Source organism: Antennarius striatus, chromosome 15 (assembly GCF_040054535.1).
Source record: "Antennarius striatus isolate MH-2024 chromosome 15, ASM4005453v1, whole genome shotgun sequence".
Taxonomy (NCBI): domain Eukaryota; kingdom Metazoa; phylum Chordata; class Actinopteri; order Lophiiformes; family Antennariidae; genus Antennarius; species Antennarius striatus.
In genome coordinates, this window is record NC_090790.1 from 9742802 (window position 1) to 9768865 (window position 26064).

The 26064-nt window shown below is 39.0% G+C and overlaps 1 protein-coding gene across 1 annotated transcript in view; it reads right to left on the reverse strand.

Annotated features, from left to right (window-relative positions):
• Window positions 1–26064, reverse strand: part of LOC137608133 (ankyrin-1-like) — a 62856-nt gene that overhangs the window by 18200 nt on the left and 18592 nt on the right. The window contains exons 2-29 of the mRNA XM_068334210.1: window positions 15477–15578; window positions 11542–11640; window positions 11055–11153; window positions 10801–10899; window positions 10092–10277; window positions 9716–9814; window positions 9392–9490; window positions 9129–9227; window positions 8613–8810; window positions 8181–8279; window positions 7558–7656; window positions 7045–7143; window positions 6566–6763; window positions 6322–6420; window positions 6036–6134; window positions 5637–5834; window positions 5435–5533; window positions 5079–5177; window positions 4852–4950; window positions 4514–4606; window positions 4241–4313; window positions 4034–4054; window positions 2191–2314; window positions 1937–2000; window positions 1585–1697; window positions 837–1061; window positions 491–645; window positions 71–282 (exon numbers count right to left, since the gene is read on the reverse strand). Of these exons, the coding sequence (XP_068190311.1) occupies window positions 71–282; window positions 491–645; window positions 837–1061; window positions 1585–1697; window positions 1937–2000; window positions 2191–2314; window positions 4034–4054; window positions 4241–4313; window positions 4514–4606; window positions 4852–4950; window positions 5079–5177; window positions 5435–5533; window positions 5637–5834; window positions 6036–6134; window positions 6322–6420; window positions 6566–6763; window positions 7045–7143; window positions 7558–7656; window positions 8181–8279; window positions 8613–8810; window positions 9129–9227; window positions 9392–9490; window positions 9716–9814; window positions 10092–10277; window positions 10801–10899; window positions 11055–11153; window positions 11542–11640; window positions 15477–15578 (3348 nt within the window). The remainder of the gene's footprint in view (window positions 1–70; window positions 283–490; window positions 646–836; window positions 1062–1584; window positions 1698–1936; window positions 2001–2190; window positions 2315–4033; window positions 4055–4240; window positions 4314–4513; window positions 4607–4851; window positions 4951–5078; window positions 5178–5434; window positions 5534–5636; window positions 5835–6035; window positions 6135–6321; window positions 6421–6565; window positions 6764–7044; window positions 7144–7557; window positions 7657–8180; window positions 8280–8612; window positions 8811–9128; window positions 9228–9391; window positions 9491–9715; window positions 9815–10091; window positions 10278–10800; window positions 10900–11054; window positions 11154–11541; window positions 11641–15476; window positions 15579–26064) is intronic.

Below are 26064 nucleotides of genomic sequence, written 5' to 3' on the forward strand. Positions count from 1 at the left end.
TGATCACTTCACTCTCCTCTTCTTCATTTCTGCACACTCACACAGGTCTGGTTTCAGCTATCCTCCTTACCTGCAGTCCCAGCCTCACTCTCTTGGTGACAGCCGTCTCAGGAAAGATTGCCTCAGTGTGGGGCACAAGCTTACTGGTCAGCCGGCCACCCTCTGGACCAATGAGATCACTCTCCTGCTGAACCCGGGACACCACAGCGAAGTATAGGGGGAAGTCAGTGGAGATGATTCGACGGATTCTCTTCTTCTCCAGCTCATCATAACTCTCCAAGTCTACACACAAGAGGGTGTGAAGAGTAAATACCCTTTTCTTGTTTTGCTGTATATGTCCAGTAGAGCTGCTGTCATGAGACATCATTTCTATAAATGACTCCTCCATGTGTCTTTGCTCTGATACAACTGGGTCATGAATCAGATTAGGATAGACAAATCTGCAACCATGCAATGTCTAACTCAAACTAGTCATCACCATTACACTGACCTTCATCCATGCCATTCAGAATAGTTTCCAGGACTTCGTCACCATAGCGATTGCGATGTTCCTTCCAGACCGAGCCATTTTCACTGCGCAGGATCACAAGTTCTCGGTCCCCTCGGCCGAGCGAGGCAAAGTGGGGGATTTCAACAATAACAGGCCTGCAAAATAAATAAGAAAACAAATGTTAAAATCCGCTTTGAGCTTTGAACTGTTGATAGTGTTCCCCTTAAATATAGATTTAAATTTCTTTTGTCGCCTTATATTACTCATCAATGCCTAATTATAAATTTCAAAGAGTTACTGCAAATAAATTACACATGAGCAAAAAAACCAAAAGCGTTTGACTCACCCAAGAAACTGCATACTGGAAGGTCCAAGGGAAATGATGCGGCTTGCGAGCCCCTCCCCCTCCACCAGAGGAGGAGGCGTGGTCAGTTTCTGAGGTTTGACCAGGCGGCAGGTGATGCGTGTCGGGGCGGTGCAGGTTCGAGGAGGAATGATGACTCGCAGGCCGTGGTGTCTGCTGCCTCGCATGGAGCCTCCTCGGGCATCCACCATGAAACTCACCAGGAAGCTGAGAGTCAGACAGTGAGACGGCAAAACAAGACAAAATAGGGTTTATTAGGAGTATATCTTTTTCTTTTAACCTAACACAGTGGAGGACATGACATCTGGAACAGCCACCAAAGAATGAGATGATATTAAAAAATTTAACACCATGTGTTGGACAAATAGCTTTATACTGGTGTGTACTGGTGTGTACTGGTGTGCTTGTGTTTGTCAGGGTGCATCTTTTTTCTAATCCCCTCAAGATATCAAATTCTGCTTTTCACAAGCCGACTCATTAGGAAGACATGGTAAAATAACGTTCACTTATTTTATGAAACCCTAATTACACGGTTGTATGTAAATACAGAATGAATACAATTACTTTTTTCGCTGTGATCATTATAAAGTAATTATCATTTCATCAAAACAAGAAGTGACATGAAAGAAAAATTCCTTGACACCCACATGAGACCATTTCCTCCCACACGGTTCAGACACAAGTCTAAAGTCTGTAAATACACATCTAAAGAAACATCTGATGAGCTGACCCAGTGTGAATGGGGCTGGCCACGGGGCTGACGTTGTCTGAGGTCTCTGTAGCTGGACTGCTTGGGATGAGAGAGTCTTCATCATACTCCTTTGGTAGGGGGACAGGGGTGTGCTGGGGGAAGGGAGAGGGAAGAGTAAGAGGCAGTGTAAAACCACAGGCAATGGACAACATGGTGCAGGGAGTGAAAGAGGAAAAGGAGAGAGAGATGATAGAAACAACCTAATAGAATAAATGGGGATAAAATCAGACACCCATTGATGAGCTAAAAAGTCATACTGATACAGAATACTTTTCAATACTAGTGTTTGAAGTTCAGTAATTCAGATCTTGATTTAACATGTTTAGCTTACCTGGTCCAGTAGTACAGTCTCTGGAGACACACAAGGAATCCTGGGAATAGCAGGAGAATAGGGCCTAGATGACAGCGAGGAAGAATAGCGTAAGGCAAAACTTGATTATTAATCTGCAATAAACATCCAATTACGGTAATCACTGAAATCCACTTTAAAGCATTGATTGTTAGGTGTTCTCAAAACTAAATCAAAACAAGAACAAAACCAAACCGGATTGAAAATAATAGTTGAAGAACAAAAAAGTTACTCACGTGGTCCCCATGCCACCCTCAAAGTCTCTCAGAGTCTTTTTCGGAGACAGGAAGTCATCGTCCTGGTCCTTGAAGTCATCAAGCTTCAAATAGCGTGCCCCGTCCATTCCAAGCAACTCGTCTCCTGATGGAAAAATAGAACTCAGATAGATGGACGAGGAACAAGGAGGACAAAACACACACTGAAAATAAGAGAACGTCAACACAGGAAGGCACAAGACTGAGGGGAAACAGGTCAAAATAATGCTGATCAAGCTGTACAGTTCTTCCACTCAGCTGAATAAACAGCTTTTGTGATTGATGCACTAAAATCTACCAGTTTGATTCACATTTAATGTGTGACAGAATTGTGGTTGACATCCACATATGAAACAAAATAAATGTCACTTGGCACAGCGTTTTGTTGGATAGTGATCAAAGTAGTGATTGTTACACCACCAACCTTCCCTTCACCTCAATAAAACACAAAAATTAAAAAAAACAACCCAACAACACAGCAATGTGAAATATTCCGTTCTAAGCGATGGAGTCAAACCAAAAACCACTAGAGCCAAAAACGAAAGCAGTGAAAATAAGACAGTGAATATCAACACGGTTTAGGACAGTGCATGGATGGCAAACTGCAAGGCACCTGGTGACAGCTTTTATAGTGAGCATGCCCATTTAAAGATGTGATCACATGTGATGATGGTTGCTTCTGTGTAAGAGAAAATAGCTTCATTATTATGGGAGGAATGATATTAAAATAATAACCAAAACACCAATGTAGTAAATTATGAACCATTTTATATACTCATTATCACTAGCTGCAAGGGTGAACACAAACGTTGAGGGAAAAAAGCAACACATAACAAGTACAAAAAGAACTAAATTGACTTTGGGGAAATATGTTACATTCTGGTTTCTTATCTTCTTTAAAGTGCAGATGACTGAGTAAACAAGCATGTTTGCTTGTTGCAGGAGAGAGTCAGAGCTAGAACACAGCATGTGTGTAATCAGCTTATTGAACAATTACAGTTTTGAAGGGAGACATTCATCTTTTTAATACTGGAGTTCTGTCAGTACTGAGTAAAAGAGCAGGTGTGCATTGATTGCTGGTAAAAGGAAAATGTTGTGACTACATGCTGATGAAAAACAGACATTTTAAATAAATCTCTAAGCAAGAGGAAGAGAAAAGCATATACACTCATCAGCCATGACATTATGAACGCAGACAGGTGAACTGAATTATCTATTTATTTAGCACCCGTAAATGGGTGGGACATTTCAGGCAGCAAGTGTACATTTTGTCCTTTTACGTGTCACGTCCGCCCTTCATGGAAGAGGCATTCCCTGTTGGCGGGAGCCTCTTTTTACACGACGATGCGACTTGCCGTAAAGTGAAAATAGTTCTGGAAGGGTTTGAGCAACAAAGCGAGTTTGAGGAGTTAACTTGGCCCCTAAATTTTACAAATGTCAATCCAAACATTTATAGGATGTGCTGGACAAATACGTCCGACCCGTGGCGGCCCAATCTCGCAACTTACAGGACTTTGCGCTTAACATCTTGATGCCAGATACCAAAGCACACCTTCAAAGCTCGAGTGGAGTCCATGCCTCAACAGGTCAGGTATTTATTAGCATCAAAAGCTATTAGATGATCATTATATTATGGCTGAATCATGTACATTGAGAAGATAAAAGATGGGGAAGAGCCAGTTAGGCTGACGTTGACAGCAGAGTCAGTTGAACTGATAAAAAAAAAGACAATTAGTGCGACACAGAGAAAATGAGAAAGTGAAACTGCAATGAAGGCACAAATTGACGGGCTGCACCGGACAAGCGAAATACAGACACATCCTACCTAAGGTTAGCTGGGCAACCCCTACAAAACAAATGAAACAAGGTGTTACATACAGTCATATACAAATATAAATTCATGTTGGTACTCTGGGCACCTCCCATACAGGAACTTCAACCAAAATAATGAATCGGAGCTGAAATTGTTAGCAAAACTGTTTCACTGATTGTGATGATTTTTTATTTTTTTTGTATGAATTGTTTAAGCTACCTTCATCTTCAGAAACATCCAAAATCTCATCGACCGTCTCAGGAAAACTCATGCGATGCTTCTCTGTAGAGATCTGTGATGTGCAGACAAAGGATTCAGGAGAGAGATATAAGGAAGAAATTAACATACAGGAACAAAGAACAAATGTTTTACACTCGTGGAATGGCTGAACCCCATCAGAATAAGACAACAATCCGATTGAACATCTGAGTCCAATCATGTCAAGGCTGCTTCTTTATGTATTGATGTAACCATGTGTGAAGGGTTGCTCACCACAGAGACAGACTCCTCAGTAACCAACTTCAGCACATCAATGACAGAGATGTAACCCAGTCGCTTAGCAATGCCCAGGGGAGATGTCCCATTCTGTAGAGAGAGAGAGAGAGACGAGAAACATGGTTCCAGGGTTCCACTGATTTATAACTCTGTTTAAAATCAAACTAACGTCTGTTATTTTACCAGAAAATGTCTGGAGGTGATTTTAAAGCTATTTGAGAGAATAGAGACGTCAACCACAAAGTTAATAAAGCTACAGATGTTTGTCCGCTAGGGAAGGCGTAGTGTTGGAATGAAGACCTTAAGAGTACAGGATATTCTGAATGGTGTCTTACCGTGGTAATCTCATTGGGTTGGGCTCCATGTTTCAACAACAGGGTGACAATATCCGTATGGCCCTGCTGAGCTGCCTGGTGCAGTGGAGTGTAACCCATCTGGAGAAAAGAGAAAGGATGGCCAAGTTAGCTTGAAAAACAGCATGTTCTCAGGTTCATGCATACTTTTACGGAGTAGTCCATGTTGTACACATACTGTACATACAAATGAGACACATGAAGCTTACCCTTGTCTTGCAATTGACATGGGCCTGCTGTTGCAAAAGAAACTTGACCATCTTGATGTTGCCATAATGACAGGCCACATGAAGGGGTGTGTAGCCCATCTGGGACAAAGAGACAGAGAGTTGGCTCCCAGCTTCAGTTGCTTCAGTAATTTCTCTTTACAGACAACTTAGAGATCACAAAGATACAACTGGCAGAAAGCCATTTTGACCAGGCAGAGAAATCAATTCTAGATGTGCTATTGTTCTTCTACTGTAGTTGTAGCTCATCACCATGTTCTAGCATCATAGTTTAATTTAATTCAGCTAATAATACCCACTCTATTATTTTGTATACCGATGGGGACATTGTAACTTACCCGTGAGGCAGCGTAAATGGAGGCTCCTTGTTTGACCAATGTGTCAGCAATTCCCACATGACCTTCCTGAGCCACGAGATGCAACGGTGTCAATCCATTCTAAAAGGCAGAGAGGACTGTCTTTTTAGTTCAGCATTTTCATTTGTATTTGAGCATATATTACATAAAATAAATATATCCACTTTAGATGTTCAAGTTTTACCTTGTTTCCCAAATTTACGTTGGCCTGTTTTGAAATGAGCAAGGCCACAATGTCAGGCCGCCCCTCCTGTGAGGCCAGGTGCAGGGGCGTGATGCCTTGAAGTGACTCTGCATTTGACATTGCGCCATTCTGCAGAAGACAACTTGCCACCTCTATTTGGTTCTGTTTAGCTGCGATGTGAAGGGGAGTGTAGCCATTCTGAAAAAAACAAAAAAACAAAGCCAGGTCACACAGACTGGACATTTTCTTGAATGATATTCATGTGTGATCTTGGATCAAAATTGAAACTCAAATATTGTTATGAAATGTGTCATTTAGGGGTGTGTGTAACAGATGTGTTCACATGCTGCCCTAGCCTGGCTGAATGAGTATGTGCACACGCATATGTGAGCATCTTACTCGGGCAGTGCTATGTGCAGATCCTCCTTTGCTGACCAGGAGTCTAACAACATCCAAGTTGTTGTGATGAACAGCCACATGAAGGGGTGTCAGACCGTTCTGTTTAACGCGCACACACACCCACACACACATAGATAGACAAACCCATATACAGAAACAAAAACAGACAGAGATATATGAAAGACATACCAGAATAAATTGTCTTCATGGCCTTGCAAACCCTTGTAAAGTGTGAATTAATGTTTTGTGTACTAAGGAACTAAGCTACTAGCACAGACTTTCTGACCTTTCCAGCTGCATTAGGGTTGGCTCCTCTCTCCAGAAGGAGTTCAGCAACATCCACCTTCCCATATTTAGAGGCCACATGGAGGGGAGTGAAGCCTTTCTGCTCAAAATAACAAAAAGATGAGGAGACGGATATTAAACATCCATTACTATGTGGTCAATGCATGCTCATCTATGTTCAGGCTATTGTCAGAAAACATGCATTTTCACTCTGATGCAATATCAGTAGTACAGCCTTACCCTACCTTTGTCATCTTGGTCTGCTGTGCCCCAGCGTCCAACAAGATTCTGATGGTGTGGATATGTCCTTCACGTGCAGATATGTGTAAGGGTGTGTGGCCAGCGGTGGTAGCTGAGTCAGGATTAGCCTTGTGCTCAAGGAGTAACTTGACAAGCTCCTTGTGACCCATTCGGGCTGCACAGTGCAGAGGCGTCTGGTCATCCTAGACATAAGCAGAAAAGTAACAGAACTATCACAACTATTAACCAACCACCAAAATCTATCTCTTGCATTTGCTATTGTTATTTTTTTTTCATTTTTAAAAGCATGTTTATTGCAATTATGCAATTAATAGTAGGAAAATAATAAACAAACGAAACAAAATATAATTATAATCCTACAATGTGGCAATGTGACAATAATTACTTTTGATTGGGAGTGATGGTCACAATCACTAGCTGTCTGTTAGGGCCATGCAAACCAGTAGGTTTGCAGAGCTCCTACCTTCGCCTTAGCATCCACTTGTGCAGCATTCTGCAGGAGGAACTGAGCGACTTCACAGTGTCCTGCTCTTGAGGCCATGTGGAGAGGAGTTTCCACTTTCTGGACAAATAAATACAACAGAATTACCAAACAGTGTACCATTTAAACGTACTGTATGTAACACCCTTTTTATTCATTGACACCCCTAGTTTTTCTAAGCAAAAAAGTATAGTTTAAATGCACCATGTTCATATTAGGGGCAATTTATGTATTACACTCCATCTTGTCTTCCTGTGCCGGCAGAAAATAATCCGTCCGGTAACTGTTTAATGATTGACTTATTAAATTAATCTCCTCATGTAATTAATCATTCTATTAAGTGCGGATTTGAAGTGTGAGCAGTGTGTGGCATAAACCAACCAAAATAATATCTCACTTAAAAGCAGTGTCAGAATGGAGAAAGCAATTTCAATGACAACGTAAAACAAAATAAAAATCTTCCGTTCAGTTTTGAAGAAGAAGAGGGTCTCTTACTACATTGGAAGCATTGGGTGATGCCCCTCTCTGGAGCAGGTTCTTCACGATGTTCAGATGACCCATGAATGCTGCTACATGAAGTGGAGTGAGACCAGACTGGACACAAACACAGATAGGATAGAAGATCAATATCAATGTATCAGAGTCACATTCTACTTCATTAACAACTTCTTTGTCTCACTGAGAACAGTGGAGGTGGCTGTCATTAACACTTTAGAAACTTTTAACTGGGACCAGTAAAGTTGGTGAAACAAGAGTTACTGGATTTTGAAATAATCAATCCTCTTCCCTCTTCTCTTATGGTCAAATTATCGGTAAAGGATGTGTTTTCTACAGCCTCACCTGTTTCGCTATCAGAAACACAACTGGCACAGACCAGTTACGTATCAATAATAGGGAGCTACACAGGCAGACAAGCATGTAAGCCATGCAATCATTTTATTTGTTTGGAATGAACTGACTGAATGGGATTATTAAAGGACAGCAACAACCACAGATACCTGTTTATACTGTCAACAAACACAATAGGAAGAAACATATATTCCATATTTGTCCCTAAATCCCATTTACTGGACCAATTCACTTTCAGACTTAAGTCCCTGGTGGTCACATCATCTCACCTCTGTGACAGCCTCTAGGGAAGCAGAGTGTTTGAGCAGCAAGTCCATGGACCGCATGTGGTTCTTCTTGCAAGCAATATGTAGAGGTGTGAAGCCATTCTAAGCACAAAGAATGAAAGGTTGTCCGTGAGGCTATACATGTGCAGCCCTAGTCATAAAGTCAAACTCAATGTATGTCTTCTGATCCACAGAGTTAAAGCACAAAATTTATCTTAACATTATAACAGCTGACACAAAAAAACAGTGACACATCGCCAAATTAATTCCAACTAAAACATGAAAATTGTAAGACTTATTGTGTCAGTCAAATATATGTGGACATCCATGATGAATTTGTTGAAACACAATACTGAACTCCAACTTGTAAATCACGTAAAGATGGATAATACATAACAGAAATGAATCGATCCTAGACTACTATTATCATCTCACCAGAGCGCGCGCATTGGCTTTCGCCCCCTTGTCCAGTAGGACTTTGGCCATTCGATGGTGACCACAGTGGGCTGCTACATGAAGAGGGGTTAAGTGATCCAGCGTGATATCATCAATCTCAGCATTGTACTGTAAGAGCTGCCTGACACAGTCCATGTGATCTCCCTGCGCTGCCATGTGGATGGGAGACAGACCGTTCTAGGAAATGTAACCAAAAGAGATCCTTGTTTATAAATCAAACCATACGTGTAGCACATAGTACAGAACAAGCATTCAGTGGGATTACTGTATATTAACCAATAATATTGTTAGCTAAACAATATCAATAGGATGTCAACAGGATTTGATTTCATGTGTTTTGTCAAAACTGTAAAAAATAAAATAAAAAAGTCAACACACAGGGGTTAAAGTCAGTAAACAATAACAAGAACAGATACACAATATATTCAATATAAACAACTCCAATTCCAGAAGGACTTTTTTTTTTTTTTTTAACCACACACGTATACACAATACCTTTGTCTTAGCCTGGATGGGAGCACCGTGTTCTAACAGGATCTCAATGATGCGAACGTGACCATTTCTGGCTGCACAGTGGAGAGGAGTCAGCTCATCCTGCACAGAAAGATGAGTGAAGAGCGAGAAAAGCCAGGACAGTAATGAAAAGCTGTTAAAAGGCAATACAAACAGAAAAGAGCAAAAGAGAATAAAGATAGATGGGAAAAGTAACATTTGGTATTTGAGTGAAAATTTGCCAAGAGATCCAAACAGGAAATTACCTTTGTTTTGGCATCAATCTGTGCACCTCTGTCCAGCAGTAGTCTGACCATCATCATATTGCCTCTCCTGGAGGCTATATGTAGGGGAGTGATGCCATTCTAGACAAGCAAGGGTAGGAATGTCATCAGCATGATGTGAAGGTTCACCAGCAAGACAAGACAAATGGAAGCTGAAAACAAGTCTAGATTCATGGAGAAATTTTATTACAGACCTGGAATTCTTAACAAGGTCTATAATAAAATTATTCTCTGGAAACCCAAATGCTTGACCCACGTCCTCCCTCTAAGATGTCATTTCAATCACACAGCTGAGATCATCCTGACCTTGGGGGTGAAGTTTACATTGGCTCCTCTGTTGAGCAACAGCTGAGCTACGCTCATATTCTCATAGTGGGCTGCAATATGGAGAGGTGTGAAACCAGTCTGCAGAGAAACAGACATAATGAGAACATGTGAAGATGAAAGTATAAATAAGGATAGTAATAATCTATTCATATCACCATAGCTGTGTTTCCAGTACAGCACAGTGTAATATGCTTGGAATCTGCTTAAATGTTTGGTGTTTCCTTCATAAACTTCCTACAGAATGTTTTTCTTGAGTAAATGCTTTGAAGAGTTTTCATTTATGAAAATTGTTCTCTGATTCTAACGTAATAATCTCTTTTTCTTCATTTTTTTGGCAGTGCTACTATAAATATACCTTGCTAAGTACATCGGCGTTTGGATCATTCTGCAGGAGCACTGCTGCAGTGCGTGTGTCATCATTTCGTGCAGCAATATGCAGCGCTGGGAGGCGGACCTTGCCCTTAGTGCCATAGTTGATGAGCAGTGCCACAACATTTTCATGGCCCTGCTGGAGGGCTACTGCCAGGGGAGTGAAGCCGTCCTGATGGAGACGGAAAGTAAAGAAAGAGATAAATGATAATGAAAATAGAGGAGGTAAGGAGGCTAAACATGTCACACCAGAAAAGCAAAAGCTTTCTGTTGCTTCTTTTGTGGCTTGATAGTAGACCACATTTATTTAGATTAGATTAGATTCCAGAAGTGTCTAATATTTATGAGACAAAATGTAAAATTACCTTTATTCGACATTGACACAAATAACTTAGGTCTCCCGTCCATTAAAAAAGAATCCAATTATAGTTATAGTAAACTACAGTTTTGGCATTTATAAGCTTTTTCTTTTTCAGCAAAAATTGGGCAATATAAAAAATAGGTTAATAAGAGGTTTTTACACTTCCACAACTATCAACTTTAGTGCTAATTTGTTTCACTAAAATGAATGACAAACCACATGGTAGCTCAAATTGTATGACAACACAGTAATCAATAACGGATTATTATTACCAATGAAGCTCTGGAAAATGATAAAACACGAAAGCGAAAGGCCAGTTTTAAGAGATGCATACCTCTGTAGGGAGACTCTGATTGGCTCCATTCTCCAGTAGGAACTTTACAACCTCTAAGTGATTCTCTTGCGCTGCCATGTAGAGAGGACTGAAGCCTTTCTGTTGATGCACACAGATTACGTATAGTTACAAACACACAATATTCCTAGACTCAATCTATAAAGATGTGTTGTTTATCAAACACATCCCAATAGACATTGTATTTTAACATATGAACAACTCTTTAGCGAGTGTGTTAAACACACATGACTCACATGTGACTGTGCATTAACATTGGCACTATAGTGAACGAGTTCAGCCACCACTTTCTCCTGCCCTGCCAGTGCCGCAATGTGGAGAGCTGTATTTCCTTTCTGGAGGTCACACGCACAAGAGGGAAATGACATCAACTTGGTAGATTAATTTTTAAAAAAATTTTATGCTGTACAAAACAAAAATTATTTTCTAAATATGTGACTTTATTTTCTTTATACTTTGAAGCACTTTGTTTAACTCTGTGCTCTATTTTAAACATGCTAAACAAATAAATTAACTTGGGTTTTATCAATTTTCCAGGTCTGGAAGAGCAATATGAATTGATTCCTAGTCAATGCAGTCAGATAAAGCCAAGGAAATAATGCATTTATTATCGTGAATCATCTCTGTTTTTAATGTAATAATTCAGTTGTCTGTCACCTTACATGGCTCTTAACTTTGTGTTTCGCATTTTACATTCATAAGCAGAGAAAAAGAAGGAAGTACCTTGGTGGTAGCCTCCAGCTCAATGCCAGAGTGCAGCAATTCCAGGACCATTTTGACATGACCTTCTTTAGAGGCCAGGTGTAACCCATTGAGGCCATTCTTAGAGAAGAAACAGACAGATTTAATTATATTAGAATTTGGAGAAACATTCTGGTAACACTTCTCTGTAGGGTTATTAAATACTTAACAACTTAGTACTAATCTACATCTTTGACAAGTTGTTTGAGTTTTCAACTCGAGTTACAGCAACCAAGACAACACCAGTCCCATTAATGCAACAAAGGAATGAGTGTAATTTTGGTCTTGCAAATTACTTAATTATAAATAGAGAAATGCATATTTCTCTATTAAGTATATTAATTATATAATTATATAATTAAGTATCTCAATGCTAAAATGTGCTATTAATGCAGCAGTCTGAAAAATCTGATTTTAATATGTCTGACTTCTGCTACCAATCATCATTTAACGCATTGTACAGCAACAGCAGCAGGAGTCAGCTCTAACTTAACACAAACCTGGTGAGTCTTTTTGTAGACATCACAGGGTCTAGGAGGGGATGGGGAAGCAAATTCCTTCAGGCGACGTTACTGTACAGTATTTATAGCATGACCTTCCTGCTGTGACAAATCTAACCACCAGGAGTCTCTGTTAACCACGCTGCTTGCAGTCTGCCCATCACACTGCAGTGTCACTCAATTTAAATTGGCAAGGGTTTTTCCAAAAGCATGTGCAGTGTTGGGAAATATCAAACGTTGCACACTGTCAAAGACAATGGGGACGTCTCCCATGCACACAAGGCGCTAAAGCAAAAACACATTCAGATTCAGTTTTTGATTTCAACAAACTAAGTACAATACTCATTATCCCCTTAGCTCCCCTTGCTTCAACAGCAACATGTGTGAATTATGTGACTGCCGTCAAGGTCACAGGAGTCACAAAAGTAACATTTAAAAATACAATCTTTGCCTCTGACTCAGTAAAAAAGCCTTCAATGACCTCCACCAACAAAAAGTTTGTGACCAGAACTCAATTACTTGTTAATTTAATTCAACATGAACAATTTGTTTATTTTTTTTGTCAATCTGTCAATCACTTTTTTAACTTTTCATCAACATCGAGAGACAGCGTCATGTGCACATGACGCTGTCTCCCCATCCCTGATTGCGTCCAAACTAGATCATTGAGTTTGTTTGTTCTAAATGCTTCTGAGATTGATCAGAAGCATCAGACTAAGAATTCTCAGTGTCACTAACAATGCATCTCACATGTCTCTGTTAGCAGAGACTCAGGGTAAAAATTGCTTCAAGTTCACCGTGCTGCTAAATCCTTATCTTAAAGTTGGTCATGACAACGATATCAAAACAAACAGTAACAGATAGTGATAGTCATAAATATCTGAGTATGGAAAAATCATGATGCTGCATTGTTACGTGCAATTTGATCTGGTTTCACATTACAGGAATAGAGAGGTCAAAACAGGTAGATATGTGCCTGAGATGATTATTGTCTGATACAGAGTCTTTCAATTACTTTTCATATCTGTGAAATATGTTATATCTAGACAAAAAAAACCACCAGATCTGCTATTATGGGAATGATATTTTCTATTTAAATAATTGCATAAGTTCTGTCAGGAGAATTAATGCTTTGCACCTTTGAACTATATTTCTCATGCTATTCTGCCATTCGCATGCAGTATCTGAAGCACACTGAAACTCATTTTCTACTGTCATGGTCTTGAAGCATTAATTGAGCTTGATCATTCTCATCAGCTTGTCAAAACTAACCAATAGCACAGCAACACACAATGGTTAGCCATCATCATGTTGTTGTTGTTTATTCAGGTCTCTAGATATATATCTAGAGACCTGAATAAACAACATCATCATGTTGTTGTTGTTTATTCAGGTCTCTAGATATGTATAGTGCTCCTCCCTGACACTACCAAATCCTAGAATGAGTATGAGTTTGGTGACGTCAGGTGACGGAGGTGAGTGTCAGAGATGCACGTATGGAGAGGAGCTGATCAGAGTGGGTTATGGCATGAACAAAAGCTGGTCGAATGTAGTGCAAAATACGATCTTGCAAACGCAAATCTTCATTTTATGAACTTAATCAGTGGTTGTTTGTATCTCTGGTGGCACAAAGTACATCAATCAGAATCAGAATCAGCATACTTTATTGATCTACAAGGGGGGAAAGTTGTACTGCTCCAGAATAAACAGTGAATTTCAGAGAGCTAAAAAGAAATCGTAATAAACAGAGAGTAGACTTTCTTACGTCTTGTTATCCCATTTAACAAAAATATTTTCTTCAACCAGGGCCAATGAATAAGTTGGTATTATTTATGCTGGCATGAGGCAGATCAGAGTAAAGGAACACCTTGATGGATGTGATACACCTGTAATCAGGATGCAAGAAGCATTTTCTTTTGACATAGCTATTTACTATTTCTTGTCTGCATAGCTTTTAGTTACAATGAGATTAGTGGAAATTGTGCTCATTGAGTGATTAGTAGTTCTTTGGGTGACAATCATTATCAAAATTGTGCAAAATATAACACTGTTTATAGTCCAATGACTAAATCTTACATATCTTCTTTGTCTCCCTGGTGTACCTACGTGTGCGTGTGCTTGTGCGTGTGCGTGTGTGTGTGTGTGTGTGTGTGTGTGTGTGTGTTGGTTGCATCAACAGACATTGAGGGATTCTTAATGCCTATCTTACTGGCAGTGTTTTGTCTTTGCATTACAGCACTTTATCCATTCATCAATATAAATCCATTCCACGGCTATCCGCAATGCAATAACATGCTGGATACCTACGTGTCCTTTACCACACATATTGACACACTCACATACATGACTCATGATACTCAATCACCTGACTTAGTGTTTTGGTCGTGATGCAACAAGATGTAAGAGAGCAGACAGTAGGGCTGAAGATTAAGGGAACTATAAACGAATGCACTTAAATATTAATGCACACCACTTTAGCCAAAGACAAAGAATCATGAGATCTATGACTCATGAATTTTTGATCCCTTTTTTGGTCCTATTTTACATCCTTTGCAGACATAGATACAGTGACATTCTGTTGAGATTTTAGTGATGCACCCAAGTCCTCAAGTTAGTTTGCAGACACCAGAATTTCTTACTTTTTCTTTCTCAAAGAAATAACAGGACATATATTTCTATCAGTCTTATGCAATAAAGTCACTAGCTATTAACTGAAGGAAATCTGTGCACTTCTGCAGGGGGGTAACAAGAGGCACCGTATTAAGACAGAAAAAAATGTTGTTTTTTCAAAATGTCACTTAGTTCATTTTATTTCTGACTAAAGTCTTGATTCCCTTCAGTTCCACACTGAGTTCCCATGGCAAATAAAACATTCAAACATATTTAGAGTAATATAATTGAATGATTATTGTTGAATATGAATGGAGACCAAACCCTCTCTAAATACTGACAATTAACTGTCTGTCTTTACACCTCATCAAACTTCAATTTATTTGTTTGAAAAAAAAATTAAAGGAAAATTTGGGGATGGTATTTCTGTTTCAGATGTCATCAGGAATATGCCAAGTATTTTCATCAAGAATATCAGACTTTCTCTCTAATCATAGTCTAAGCAAAAGTACTACTAGCTGACAATGATAGTCCCCTGTAACCGGTATATTGGCCCACAGATAATGGTGTTTCTCAGGATACAATAAGAAGAAACCAATTAGTAGAAAACTAGAGATTTATACTTTCTCCAAATGTGCCTCAAGCATGAATGAATCCATTGGAGAGTGGTTTCCAGGAAAAATAATCATATTTACAGCGTCCTCGCACCATAACTAAAATTAGCCCCTCAGCTGTGAATTTGACACTATAGACAACAAAAGTCTTACTCACCCAAACAGACAAATAAGTCTGTAGAAATGATCTTACTTGATTGGCCGTGTTAATGTCGATTCCATTCTTGATGTGATCCAGGGCTTTGTCCAGGTTCCCTGAACGAGCTGCACGCAGAAAGCTGGTGGCTGCATCAGCCTGCAATGAACAAAGGTGTTCACTATTAAAAAAGAGAAGCAAGAAGCGCCGCCAGATCAATTTTAAGTGAAAACAAACCAGAAATATGACCATCATGAACAGGCCTGAAATATACATACAACGCATTGTTCTTACAAAATCATCCATGGGTCCTTCATACCAAGATGCAGTTGCACTGAAATCCCCAATCAGGTTTCACGTCTGGATCCACGAGATTTGTTTCTCAAGGTGCGGCACCAGGCTCTGAGCATGAATTACTGTACATCATTCATGGGCTCTCCTGCCCTCTTTGAGAGTCTAAAAGCATTAGACTCCTTACAGTCGAGTTTCGCCCACACTGCGTGCTTGGCAGGCATTCACAGACGAGCACACTCCACCATGAGCTGTCCTGTCTGCGCATCTGATCTCAGAGGAAAATTTCCTGCTACTTCTGTCTCAGTGTGTGTCAGTGTTTGTACACCCACCTCCAAATTCATTCATCAGCCTCTGGCGTATTGCATCGACCTGTATGATAAGATGGTTCCAATGTTGTGAGGAGGTAATACACTGCAGTGTGCTGCACTCTTGACCCTCTCATCGCCCCTGTCGACAGTTAAATTATGAACGTTTGAGCATTTATTCCCAAGTGGGTTAATTATACTAAAATGCTGAGATATATGCCTGCCCTTCAAAAGATGACTGGGATCAGTTTATCCTCATCCCCTCATATCACTTATCTGTGCTCCGCAAGTAGCCAATATATTGTGTTCCTCTCATCCATGGACTGCACCCTCAGTATGGTGTCATTGGATGAATGAAAACCTACTGTAAGGAGTGTTAAATGCTTTCCTTTTTTTTTGACGACCTACATTCTATCATTATTTTGGGAACTATTATGGCCTATTTGACACTTAATAAATAGTCTTAGCAAGCTATAGCTACCTTCAAATTAGAAAACATTTGTACAATGCTTCGACAGTACAAACATTCTTTTTTCTGGAGCCAGTGTAGAATTGAACAAAAAGCTCTATTGATGGAGTTTCATTGACTGATATTTGTTGAACTCTGGCTCTAACTAACAAATGAATGTTTGCTGCACAAATCTGGCTGATTTTCCAGAAGTATTGTTAAAATAAATTGAAAAGAAAGGCATTAAGAGCTCATGATGTTTCATTGTGTACAATGAGATTGATTGCAAGTACGCTTTCCAAGCTAACACAATCAGGTGGTGATACTTGGTTGTGAAGCAACACCATTGAGGTGGCGATACAATTATAAAAATAACAGTTAGAGTACTTTGTTTTGATATTAACTACATGATTTAACCTGGTTTTCCAAATTTGAGTTAATGTTCTGAAAGCTTTGCTTTTCTCTGCACATCTGTTTTCTTGTGTTCACGGTTACACATGACATTATCAATTCTATCACTCCGGTTTGCTTAGAACCCCAGAGCCAGAATTTGGAAACTGAGAGCCATTCAGAGACTGGACTTCAAAGTGTCTTTGACAAGACATTCTACGCTTTAACAAATAAACCAGTGTGTGGTTTTAGTGTCTGTCACATTACGCATTCTTCCTTATGTTTTTATTATGGAATTTCCCCATTATTTAGGTGTGTTAATGATGTTGTTTTACCAACAACAGTTTCTACCTTCATGACTCCACCACAGCTGCTTCATGAACCACTTCTAGAGTACATTTGTCATCTGCCATCCGTATTTGTTAATGAGCGCATGTGCGTGTGTGTGTGTGTGTGTGTGTGTGTGTGTGTGTGTGTGTGTGTGTGTGTGTGTGTGTGTGTGTGTGTGTGTGTGTGTGTGTGTGTGTGTGTGGGTGTGGGTGAGGGAGTGTGTGCGTACCGAGGCACTGACAGCACGAACTATGAGCTAGCCACTTTCTGCAGATGATGAAATGTCTCACAGCACTTTCCAGAAATTGTACTCCAGTTTGAATCCCTCCTTTCTTTCTTCTCTAATTTCACAGATGTTAGTGCAGTACATGGAATAATTCACTTACAACGTGACACCTCATTTCTCCCGTTTGGCCTCTATTTTCAAAATGTCATTAATATCATTACTCTTTTTTATTAAAAGAATAATGTGATTTATAACTTAATTTTTTTTTTTACTTTTCTTTTTGCCCTGTCAGAAAAAAAGGTGACTTGTGTTAAAATTCATTTTAAACCTCAATGGAAATGAATTGTTAAAATAATTAATTTGTGAATCTTTAAGTCAAACAGATTTCAATGTGAACATGAGGAGTTTGTGAGAACAGATCTGAGAGCCTTTTACCTCATATGACTGCTATAACTAAAACAGGATGTACACTCATTGACTGTGCAGCTGAGTCATACCATAGCCACTTAGCATATGATCCACTGCTGTGAAGGGCTTTGAAACTGCACATTTAAAATGTTTACCTCTGCAAACATCCTGTTTTTAATGTGAAACAAAACATAGTTTGATTCAGGGTAACTCTCATCTATGTGCATAAACCAGACAGAGATTGTTTTCTTTATAAATACATTTGCTCTGAATTACTTGTCTATAAACATTACATTTTTTAACATAGGGTTGTTTATTCTACTCTATTATTGTATTTTTGTATGTTTGGCTTTTCCCATTAGGGGCCACCAGAAAGGGGCTCAAGAAGGGGCTCAGAGCTGATCCCTGATCAGTCCAACCTCTACCTTGAACTCTTATGTGACACCTGCAGCACACTTCACTGCTGTTCTGCTGCCCTCCTACATGTTCTGTACTAATCTAAAGTATTTCTCTGCTACTTTAGACTTCCTCATGCAGCACCACAGTTCCTCTCTAGGTACCCTGCCATAGACTTTCTCTAGATCTACAAAGACACAATGTAGCTCCTTCTGACCTTCTCTGTACTTCTCCATCAACATCCTCAAAGCAAATACTGCATCTGTGGTACTCTTCCTAGGTACAAAACCATATTGTGGTTCACAAATATGTCCTTATTTTCCTCATTCATCATCAACTCAAAGTATTCCTCCCATCTACCAAGTACACTGTTGGCACCAGTTGACACATTTCCATCCCTATCCTGAATCACCCTAACCTGCTGCACATCCTTCCCATCTTGAACCCTCTGACTGGCCAACCTGTAGAGATGTTTCTCTCCTTTCGGAGTGTCCAACCTGGCATATATGTCATCACATGCATTTTTGTTTGGCTTTTGCCACTTTCACTTTGGTGCTACATTGCATCTCAATGTATTCTCATCTTCTCTCCTAAGTCTTCTCAATGTCCCACCTCTTCTTCACTTGCCTCTTTCCTTGTTTGGTTTCCTGTACTTTAGGGTTCCACCACCAAGTCTCCTTCTCCCCTTTCCTACCAGAAAAGACCCCGAGTGCTCTCCTGCCTGCTTCGCTGATCAGCTTGGATGTAATGGTGATGTAATTTTTGGGAGCCTCTCATGTCCACCAATAGCCTGCCTTGTAAATTACCAATGGTAGTCAAAATAAAGTTTGTTTGTGACAGAAAATGTCACAAACAACCTCTGAAGTGAATTTTATTAAATTTAATACATTAGTTCTCTGTGAAGTGGAAGTTATCATACCGGAACTGCGTGTAATCCCAGTGAGCAATTTCTAGCAGGAACATTCACTGAGATTTAAAAAAAATACTGATGGAAATTTGGTGCTTGTGTTTACAGTATTTGCCCATAAAACTGATCATGATACAACTCACTGACATCACAAATGTCAAAATACTGTAAGTATGCTTCACACACAAATTCAGCTTGGCATCAGAATAGATTTAAATGTCACATTTCCAAGATATATAAGGTTAGTGTCAGCAATTTAATACCTGACTGAATATGAAATTGGGTCAGTCTTCTGTTTCTGAGTCATAATAGTGGGTAATGACTAGAAAACGGTACTTTAGAACATTATGAAGTCACCGTGAGGATGACTTTTGCACGTAAAATGTCACTAGATAATCTTCTCCTATTAGACACTTGAATGAAAATTTTACTTAATTGCTGCATGAATTATTGAGTTATGGCCAAAAACAGTTTTGTGAAGTCACAGTAACCTTTAGCTCTGATCATTGAATTCAGTCAGTTCATCTCTTAGTCTAACTTAATGTTTGGGCCAAATGTATGCAAATTCCATCAAAACAAAACAAAACCTTCGATATTACAAAAATGTGATACATGGAGAGATAATAAGAACATAATGCAGATGTACACAAAACCCAGAAAAAAAGTCTGTCATTGCCAAAAAACAAAAACAAAAACAAGAAACTCATTCACATAATGCAAAAAGCAAACCATACAAATTACCTGTACAACACGCACGCACGCACGCACGCACGCACGCACACACACACACACACACACACACACACACACACACACACACACACATAGGCTCAAAGTAAAAATAGCTGCATAGATGTCACAGTTTGTCAGCGTTGGCTCCAACAGGGAGGGAGGGAGATGGAATACAGTAATGGATCCTCATGGGTTTAAACAAAGACCCAGTTCTCCCACAAAAGAGAGATTCTCAAGCAAACTCAGACACGCATGTAATAATTGGAGACGGTCAACATACCAACACAGGCTCCCAGAGTGGGAGGGGATATTTACACGAAGCTGCAGCACATATGATTTTCAGACACAGTCAAGAGCAAGAGCATCCAGTATGTGTATAGGTGAATGCAGGCATACATGGAACATACAATGTCTGGTGTTCGTAGATTATTCTGTGGGGAACATCATCCTCAAACACTGGAAGTGTTAATGACATTCACCACAACAGATCCACAAGAAATGTGTGTCTACACCTGGCTGCTGAATCCCCGTGTGCATCATTGAATGACTCACCTAATTCATCACTTCTAACGTTGCTGGCACCCTTTCCACAGTCCCTTTTAGCTTAAGTCATTCCCTAAGTCTCGACTTGGGTCTCTAGCTCTGAAGTGTTGCCTTGGCAGGAAAAAATGTGATCCAAGTCATCACACTGAAATATCTATCCATCTTCTGTCTAACCCTAACCCTGACATCCTCATATCATACAGGATCAGAAAGGATGTAACCCTCTACAACTCACCTCAACTCCCATCAGGCCGGGCCCATCGCTGTCTGGGACACATCATACGATACAGTCAAGGTTATATTTACTGTAAATACTTCAATGAATGTAAATACTTTATAAGTTTTTTAACAATGAATCACACAATTTCGTAGTTACGATGAAATAGCTTTTTGTTTTAAATAATAAATACGAGGAGATGTACGAGAATGTCAATTAAACACGCAACATCTGATCTAGCTACCTTATATTGTTGTTTTGCTTGTTTGTCTCCTGATTCATTTGTCTTGAGGATTGATTTCTGTAAAATTATGGCCATTCATTTTGGTACCGAACTACAGAGGGGCAGAGCCGCCATGTTTTTTTAATGACTGTCCTTGACATTGTTAAATGGAGCAAATTTCAAAATTGACACTAACTTTGTAAAAATCAATATTAACCCATTTCTTCTTCAAAAAAGTTGGGCATAAAATGGATGTATGGTATGTTCTATACAAAGTTAGTTTCATGTTATTTTACCTCAAACAAACTTGATTTGCTGTAAAACATAAAACAAATGTTCTCTACCAAAAATGCTTTCTTTTTTTTTAACCACAATTTAATGCTTATTAAACTAAAATAGGTTATTAAACTATTTTGGTTTAATAAACCTGCTTCAAAAGTAATTTACCTTGGTCCAACCTTGTTTGTGGACAACCAAGCCTTTCACATAAATCTACTAAATTACCATCCATGATACCATTACCTACTAATCCCCGAACCTACGTATTTCATCATCATCATCATCATCATCATCATCATCATCATCATCATCATCATCATCATCATCATCATCATCATCATCATCATCATGATAATTATCCATCATCACCATCCAAATTACTTAGAACTGGAGTTGTAATAAAGCTATTTCCTATTCAGTTAGACATTTTTTACAGTGTTTGTTGGAGAAAGACTGTTGACTTAGGTCTAAACAAACAGTTCGATGTCAGAGGATGTCAGGCGCTGGCATAGAGCTATCTCATAAGATGCGTTTGAGGATGTTTGATGTCAACTAGGGTAGTTCATTTCAAATCCTTACACTAATCCTGCAGAGCAGTACTGTATGTTTTGCAAACAAGCTGCATAAACCACACAATTGTACACTGATGTCATTGACTGGAATTGATGTGAGATGCATTGAGGTGAGTTGCAACAGTTCGACCAACAACTGTATGTTTTCTAGTGAGAAAACAAAATGGCAAACAGACAAAGGTGAGACGGTCAACAAACCACAACAGATTTAATACACAGCCCCATTAGCCAACTGACTGTGGAGAAGGGAATCAGCTGGTCCATCACCTGCTGTGAGCTGGATATCAGCTAAAACACAGCAGTCTCATATTCTAGAAATATATTGATCTATTTTAGTTGAATAAACCTAACAACCTCCTTGGAGAGATTATATGATAATTCAGAGTACAGTGAGTACATTACAAAAAGCAACTGGCTGTTATTAAAATTATATGACTGAAACCACCAAACAATTGTGCAGCAGATACTGTATCTGTAAGGAGGCTCATGTTATTCAAGCATATTTTCTAATCTCATGCCAGTTTCAGTTCAGAGCTGCAAAACTACCACCAGCCTTAGTGTGCAGCCTGCTCCATGTCTACAAAAGGCTGCTCCTCTGAAGCTTCAAAAGAAGAACAAGGATTGAAGCCTGAAGACATTAAACGCTTTGTAGAAATTTTATATATATATATATATATATATATATATATATATATATATATATATATATATATATATATATATATATATATATATATATATATATATATATATATATATATATATATATATCCCCCCCTCTGGGGTGGTATCTGTGTGTCATCCTGTGTGTCATCCTCAAGCCCGGGTCCTCTACCAGAGGCCTGGGAGTGAGGGTTCTGCGCAGTATCTTAGCTGTTCCTAGGACTGCGCTCTTCTGGACTGAGGCTTCAGATGTTGTTCCAGGAATCTGCTGGAGCCACTCTTCCAGTTTGGGGGTCACTGCCCCAAGTGCTCCTACTATCACGGGGACCACATTAACCTTGACCTTCCACATCTGTTCCAGCTGTTCTTGTTCTTTCAACCCTTGGTACTTCTCAATCTTTTCATGTTCCTTCTTTCTGATGTTGGCGTCAGCTGGAATCGCCACATCTATCATATATATAATATATATATATATATATATATATATATATATATATATATATATATATATATATATATATATATATATATATATATATTAATTTTTTCGGTAAACACACATTTCTCTTTTCCTACTGAAACGATGATGAGACAAACACCCAAACTAGATCTTCCTGTTGTCATCTCTATCCTGGTGCTAAAACAGAGCATCTGAAATATTCATAGTTCCTGTCAGGCCACTGCTTCTGCAAGCCAGTACAATTAGAGGATGTGTTTCTTCAGCTTTACACACACACACACACACACACACACACACACACACACACACACACACACACACACAGACACACACACACACACACACACACACACACACACACACACACACACACACACACACACACACACACACACACACACACACACACAAACACACACACACACACACACACAATTATACAGTAGATGTATAGAGCAAAAGAAACACACAACAAAGACAAAGAGATAAAAAGGATGTGAGTAGTAGAAACAGTACACGCATACTGTTACATCGGGCCGTGATCATGTTCTGTTTTAATGAAACTTTTCTGGTATGAATAATTGTATAACAAAATGCCAAAATTTAAAATGCATTATAGACATGTAGGAATATGGAAATTAAAGTAGGTACTGAAACTCTTGGAACTGGTGTGTAGCTGTGTTAAACACGCACTGTAACATCCTCCTCTTAGCTACATTATTTATTAGTCTTCCATTTAACTTTCCAAGTCTACAGAGCTTCGTAATCGACTAACTCTAGAGAATAATCCTCCCCAGCCTAGAAAAACACCACAGTAATGAAATACACCTCTTTTACAGAGCATTTTCATTGCCGTTCCACTATCTGATCAGATCATTTTAGAGACATTTTCCATCTACAGACAGAAAATAAAATAAAGGAGCTGCATGACAGGGAGAAAGTAAGCATTTATAAAGGCAGTGTGAGGCAGCCCTGAACTTCATTTGCTACACTTCATATTCACTCATTTCTTGTCATTACTCCATTGACTTTCTCTCTCTGTCTCTGCCTCTCTCTACTTCATTCCCCGTTTACGATGCAGCTTTCTCACTCTCCCTCAATATGCTGGCTCGCTCTCTCCCTTTTTCATAGCAGTTCAATATTTATGAGCACTGCAGAAATACTACTGGCATTGCATGCTGGGTAAACCTGTCCCTCAGAGTCTGTTCTGACGTCACGGTGATTTGCTGACATTGTGGGTTCTCTGCGCTGTCAGAGTGTCCCAAAACAGTGGTTAGATGCTAGTACAGCCGATACCTGAGGGTACATTAGGATAATAAATAAGAAGTGTCATTTTGAATGGATTTGTCAATTCCAGTTAAAAAAAAAACTTTGAACAGGCAAAAAAACAAACATCTCTCAAATACAAGCTGACATAGAAGTATCTCAAGAATCAATGACAACAAAGAAAAGAAAACTCGTTTTAATGTTTCAATTTTCATTTTGGCAATCACAGCAGAAAGCCATAAACCCATTAGAGATTTCTGCATCATTTTCTGTTGGCCATGAGCCTGATGTGTGTGCCCAAGTATTAAGCATCTGCCAATTCAAAGTCCAAAAAAGTCGGGAAACTATAAATACAGACAGACTACAACAATTTGCAAACAAATTGTGATTACAAACAACATTTTTGGCATATCCTTCATATAATCACGTATGTAAGCCTCATCCCATAATACGTTTTATGTCAGTGGAATAAAATGAAGAATAACAGTCATAGAATTTTCCAACGACAAAGCTGAAAGTGTAAGCCATTAACTATCAAAATAAATCAGCTAGCATGTCTTTTATTTATGTTTTACACAGAAATCCAAATTTGGAATCAGGTTTGTGTCTGAGGCACAGAAATAACAGCTGAGGATGGCCAAATCTGACTTGCCCTACTGCTCAAGGATCTTGATGAAAATGCTGAAGGTCTGACTTCAAAATCAGTTGACTGGCTTTAAGTATTGAGCCAAAGCTATCAGCCGTACAAAAGAAAAACAATTCTGCTGTAGTTGTTGGAACATGAAAACTGTCAACTAATATTTTAGCATCTTACTCATCATCCTAAGCTTCAGAGGGTGGTATCAGACCACGGGCAGGATGTTGTTCCATAATATCCACATCCAGGTTACTTTAACAAAACAACACACTGCAATAAACGATCAGTGGTTAGGTCCATGTTTGTTGGAGGTAATCTTTATCTTCGTTCCTGTGCATATTATAATTTTCCCTGCAGCAATGCATTCAGATGGTTAGGGCTGACATTAACTTCACTCTGGGCTCAGCTGTCTGATAGTCCAATCAGCTTTCAGGAATATGTGTACTAACACATGTTTTATTAGATGATTTCAGCCTTGATGTGGCTGAATTTAATTTCAAGTCATTTTTGATTACTTTTAAAATTCTCATTTTGAAAACTAGTACATACAGAAAGCTGTGTGGCTAACCGCTGTGGTTTTATGCTAAATGAGATTTTGCCGGTGTGAGTGTTGTGTATTGTCATGCTTCATATCTAAATCTCTCTTTTAAACCAACACCTTGAACAGCAAGTTTGCTTGTAATGTCAATGATATTGATAGCGTTCAATATCAATCTCATGCCTGCATTTTAAAGATTTAGAGACTTCCAGTGTGACTAATTTCAACTCAGCCTCACATAATTCAGCACTAAAAATATGAGTGAAACGCCAGCTAGTTTATTTTATACATAATCATCAACAAAATATTAATAAACAGCTACTTTCATTCTACATTCATTCTTTGCAGTGAGCTCAGCTAACCAGTGAATGGCTGCTTAATTAGAAGGAGAATAAAGTTCCTTTTATTACTCGGTGGGGAAATTCTCTTTCTCACTGCCAGCCACAAATAAAACGTAACTATAAGAATGGCATCAATCCTTATATTATCTCACTTTTTTATAATAACAGCCAGGAAAACAATGTCAAATGCAAATACATATTATGTCATTTAAATGATTAGTTTAACATGACAAAATTGAGTTTTTAACTGATTTAGGACTTCCTGAAAGAGAAAAAGAGGTGCAAAAAAGGGAACAAGCAAAAAGGAATAATAAATGCAGGGCAAGGAGAATTATAAGCTGGGGAGCCAATATGTCTGAAAGTCATGTGTACATAGCTAATGCAATGCACTCAGCCACACATGCTCAATGAGTGCACTCCCATAAGACTAATATGCAATCACTGAAAAAGAAGGAAGCAGTCATCAGTAG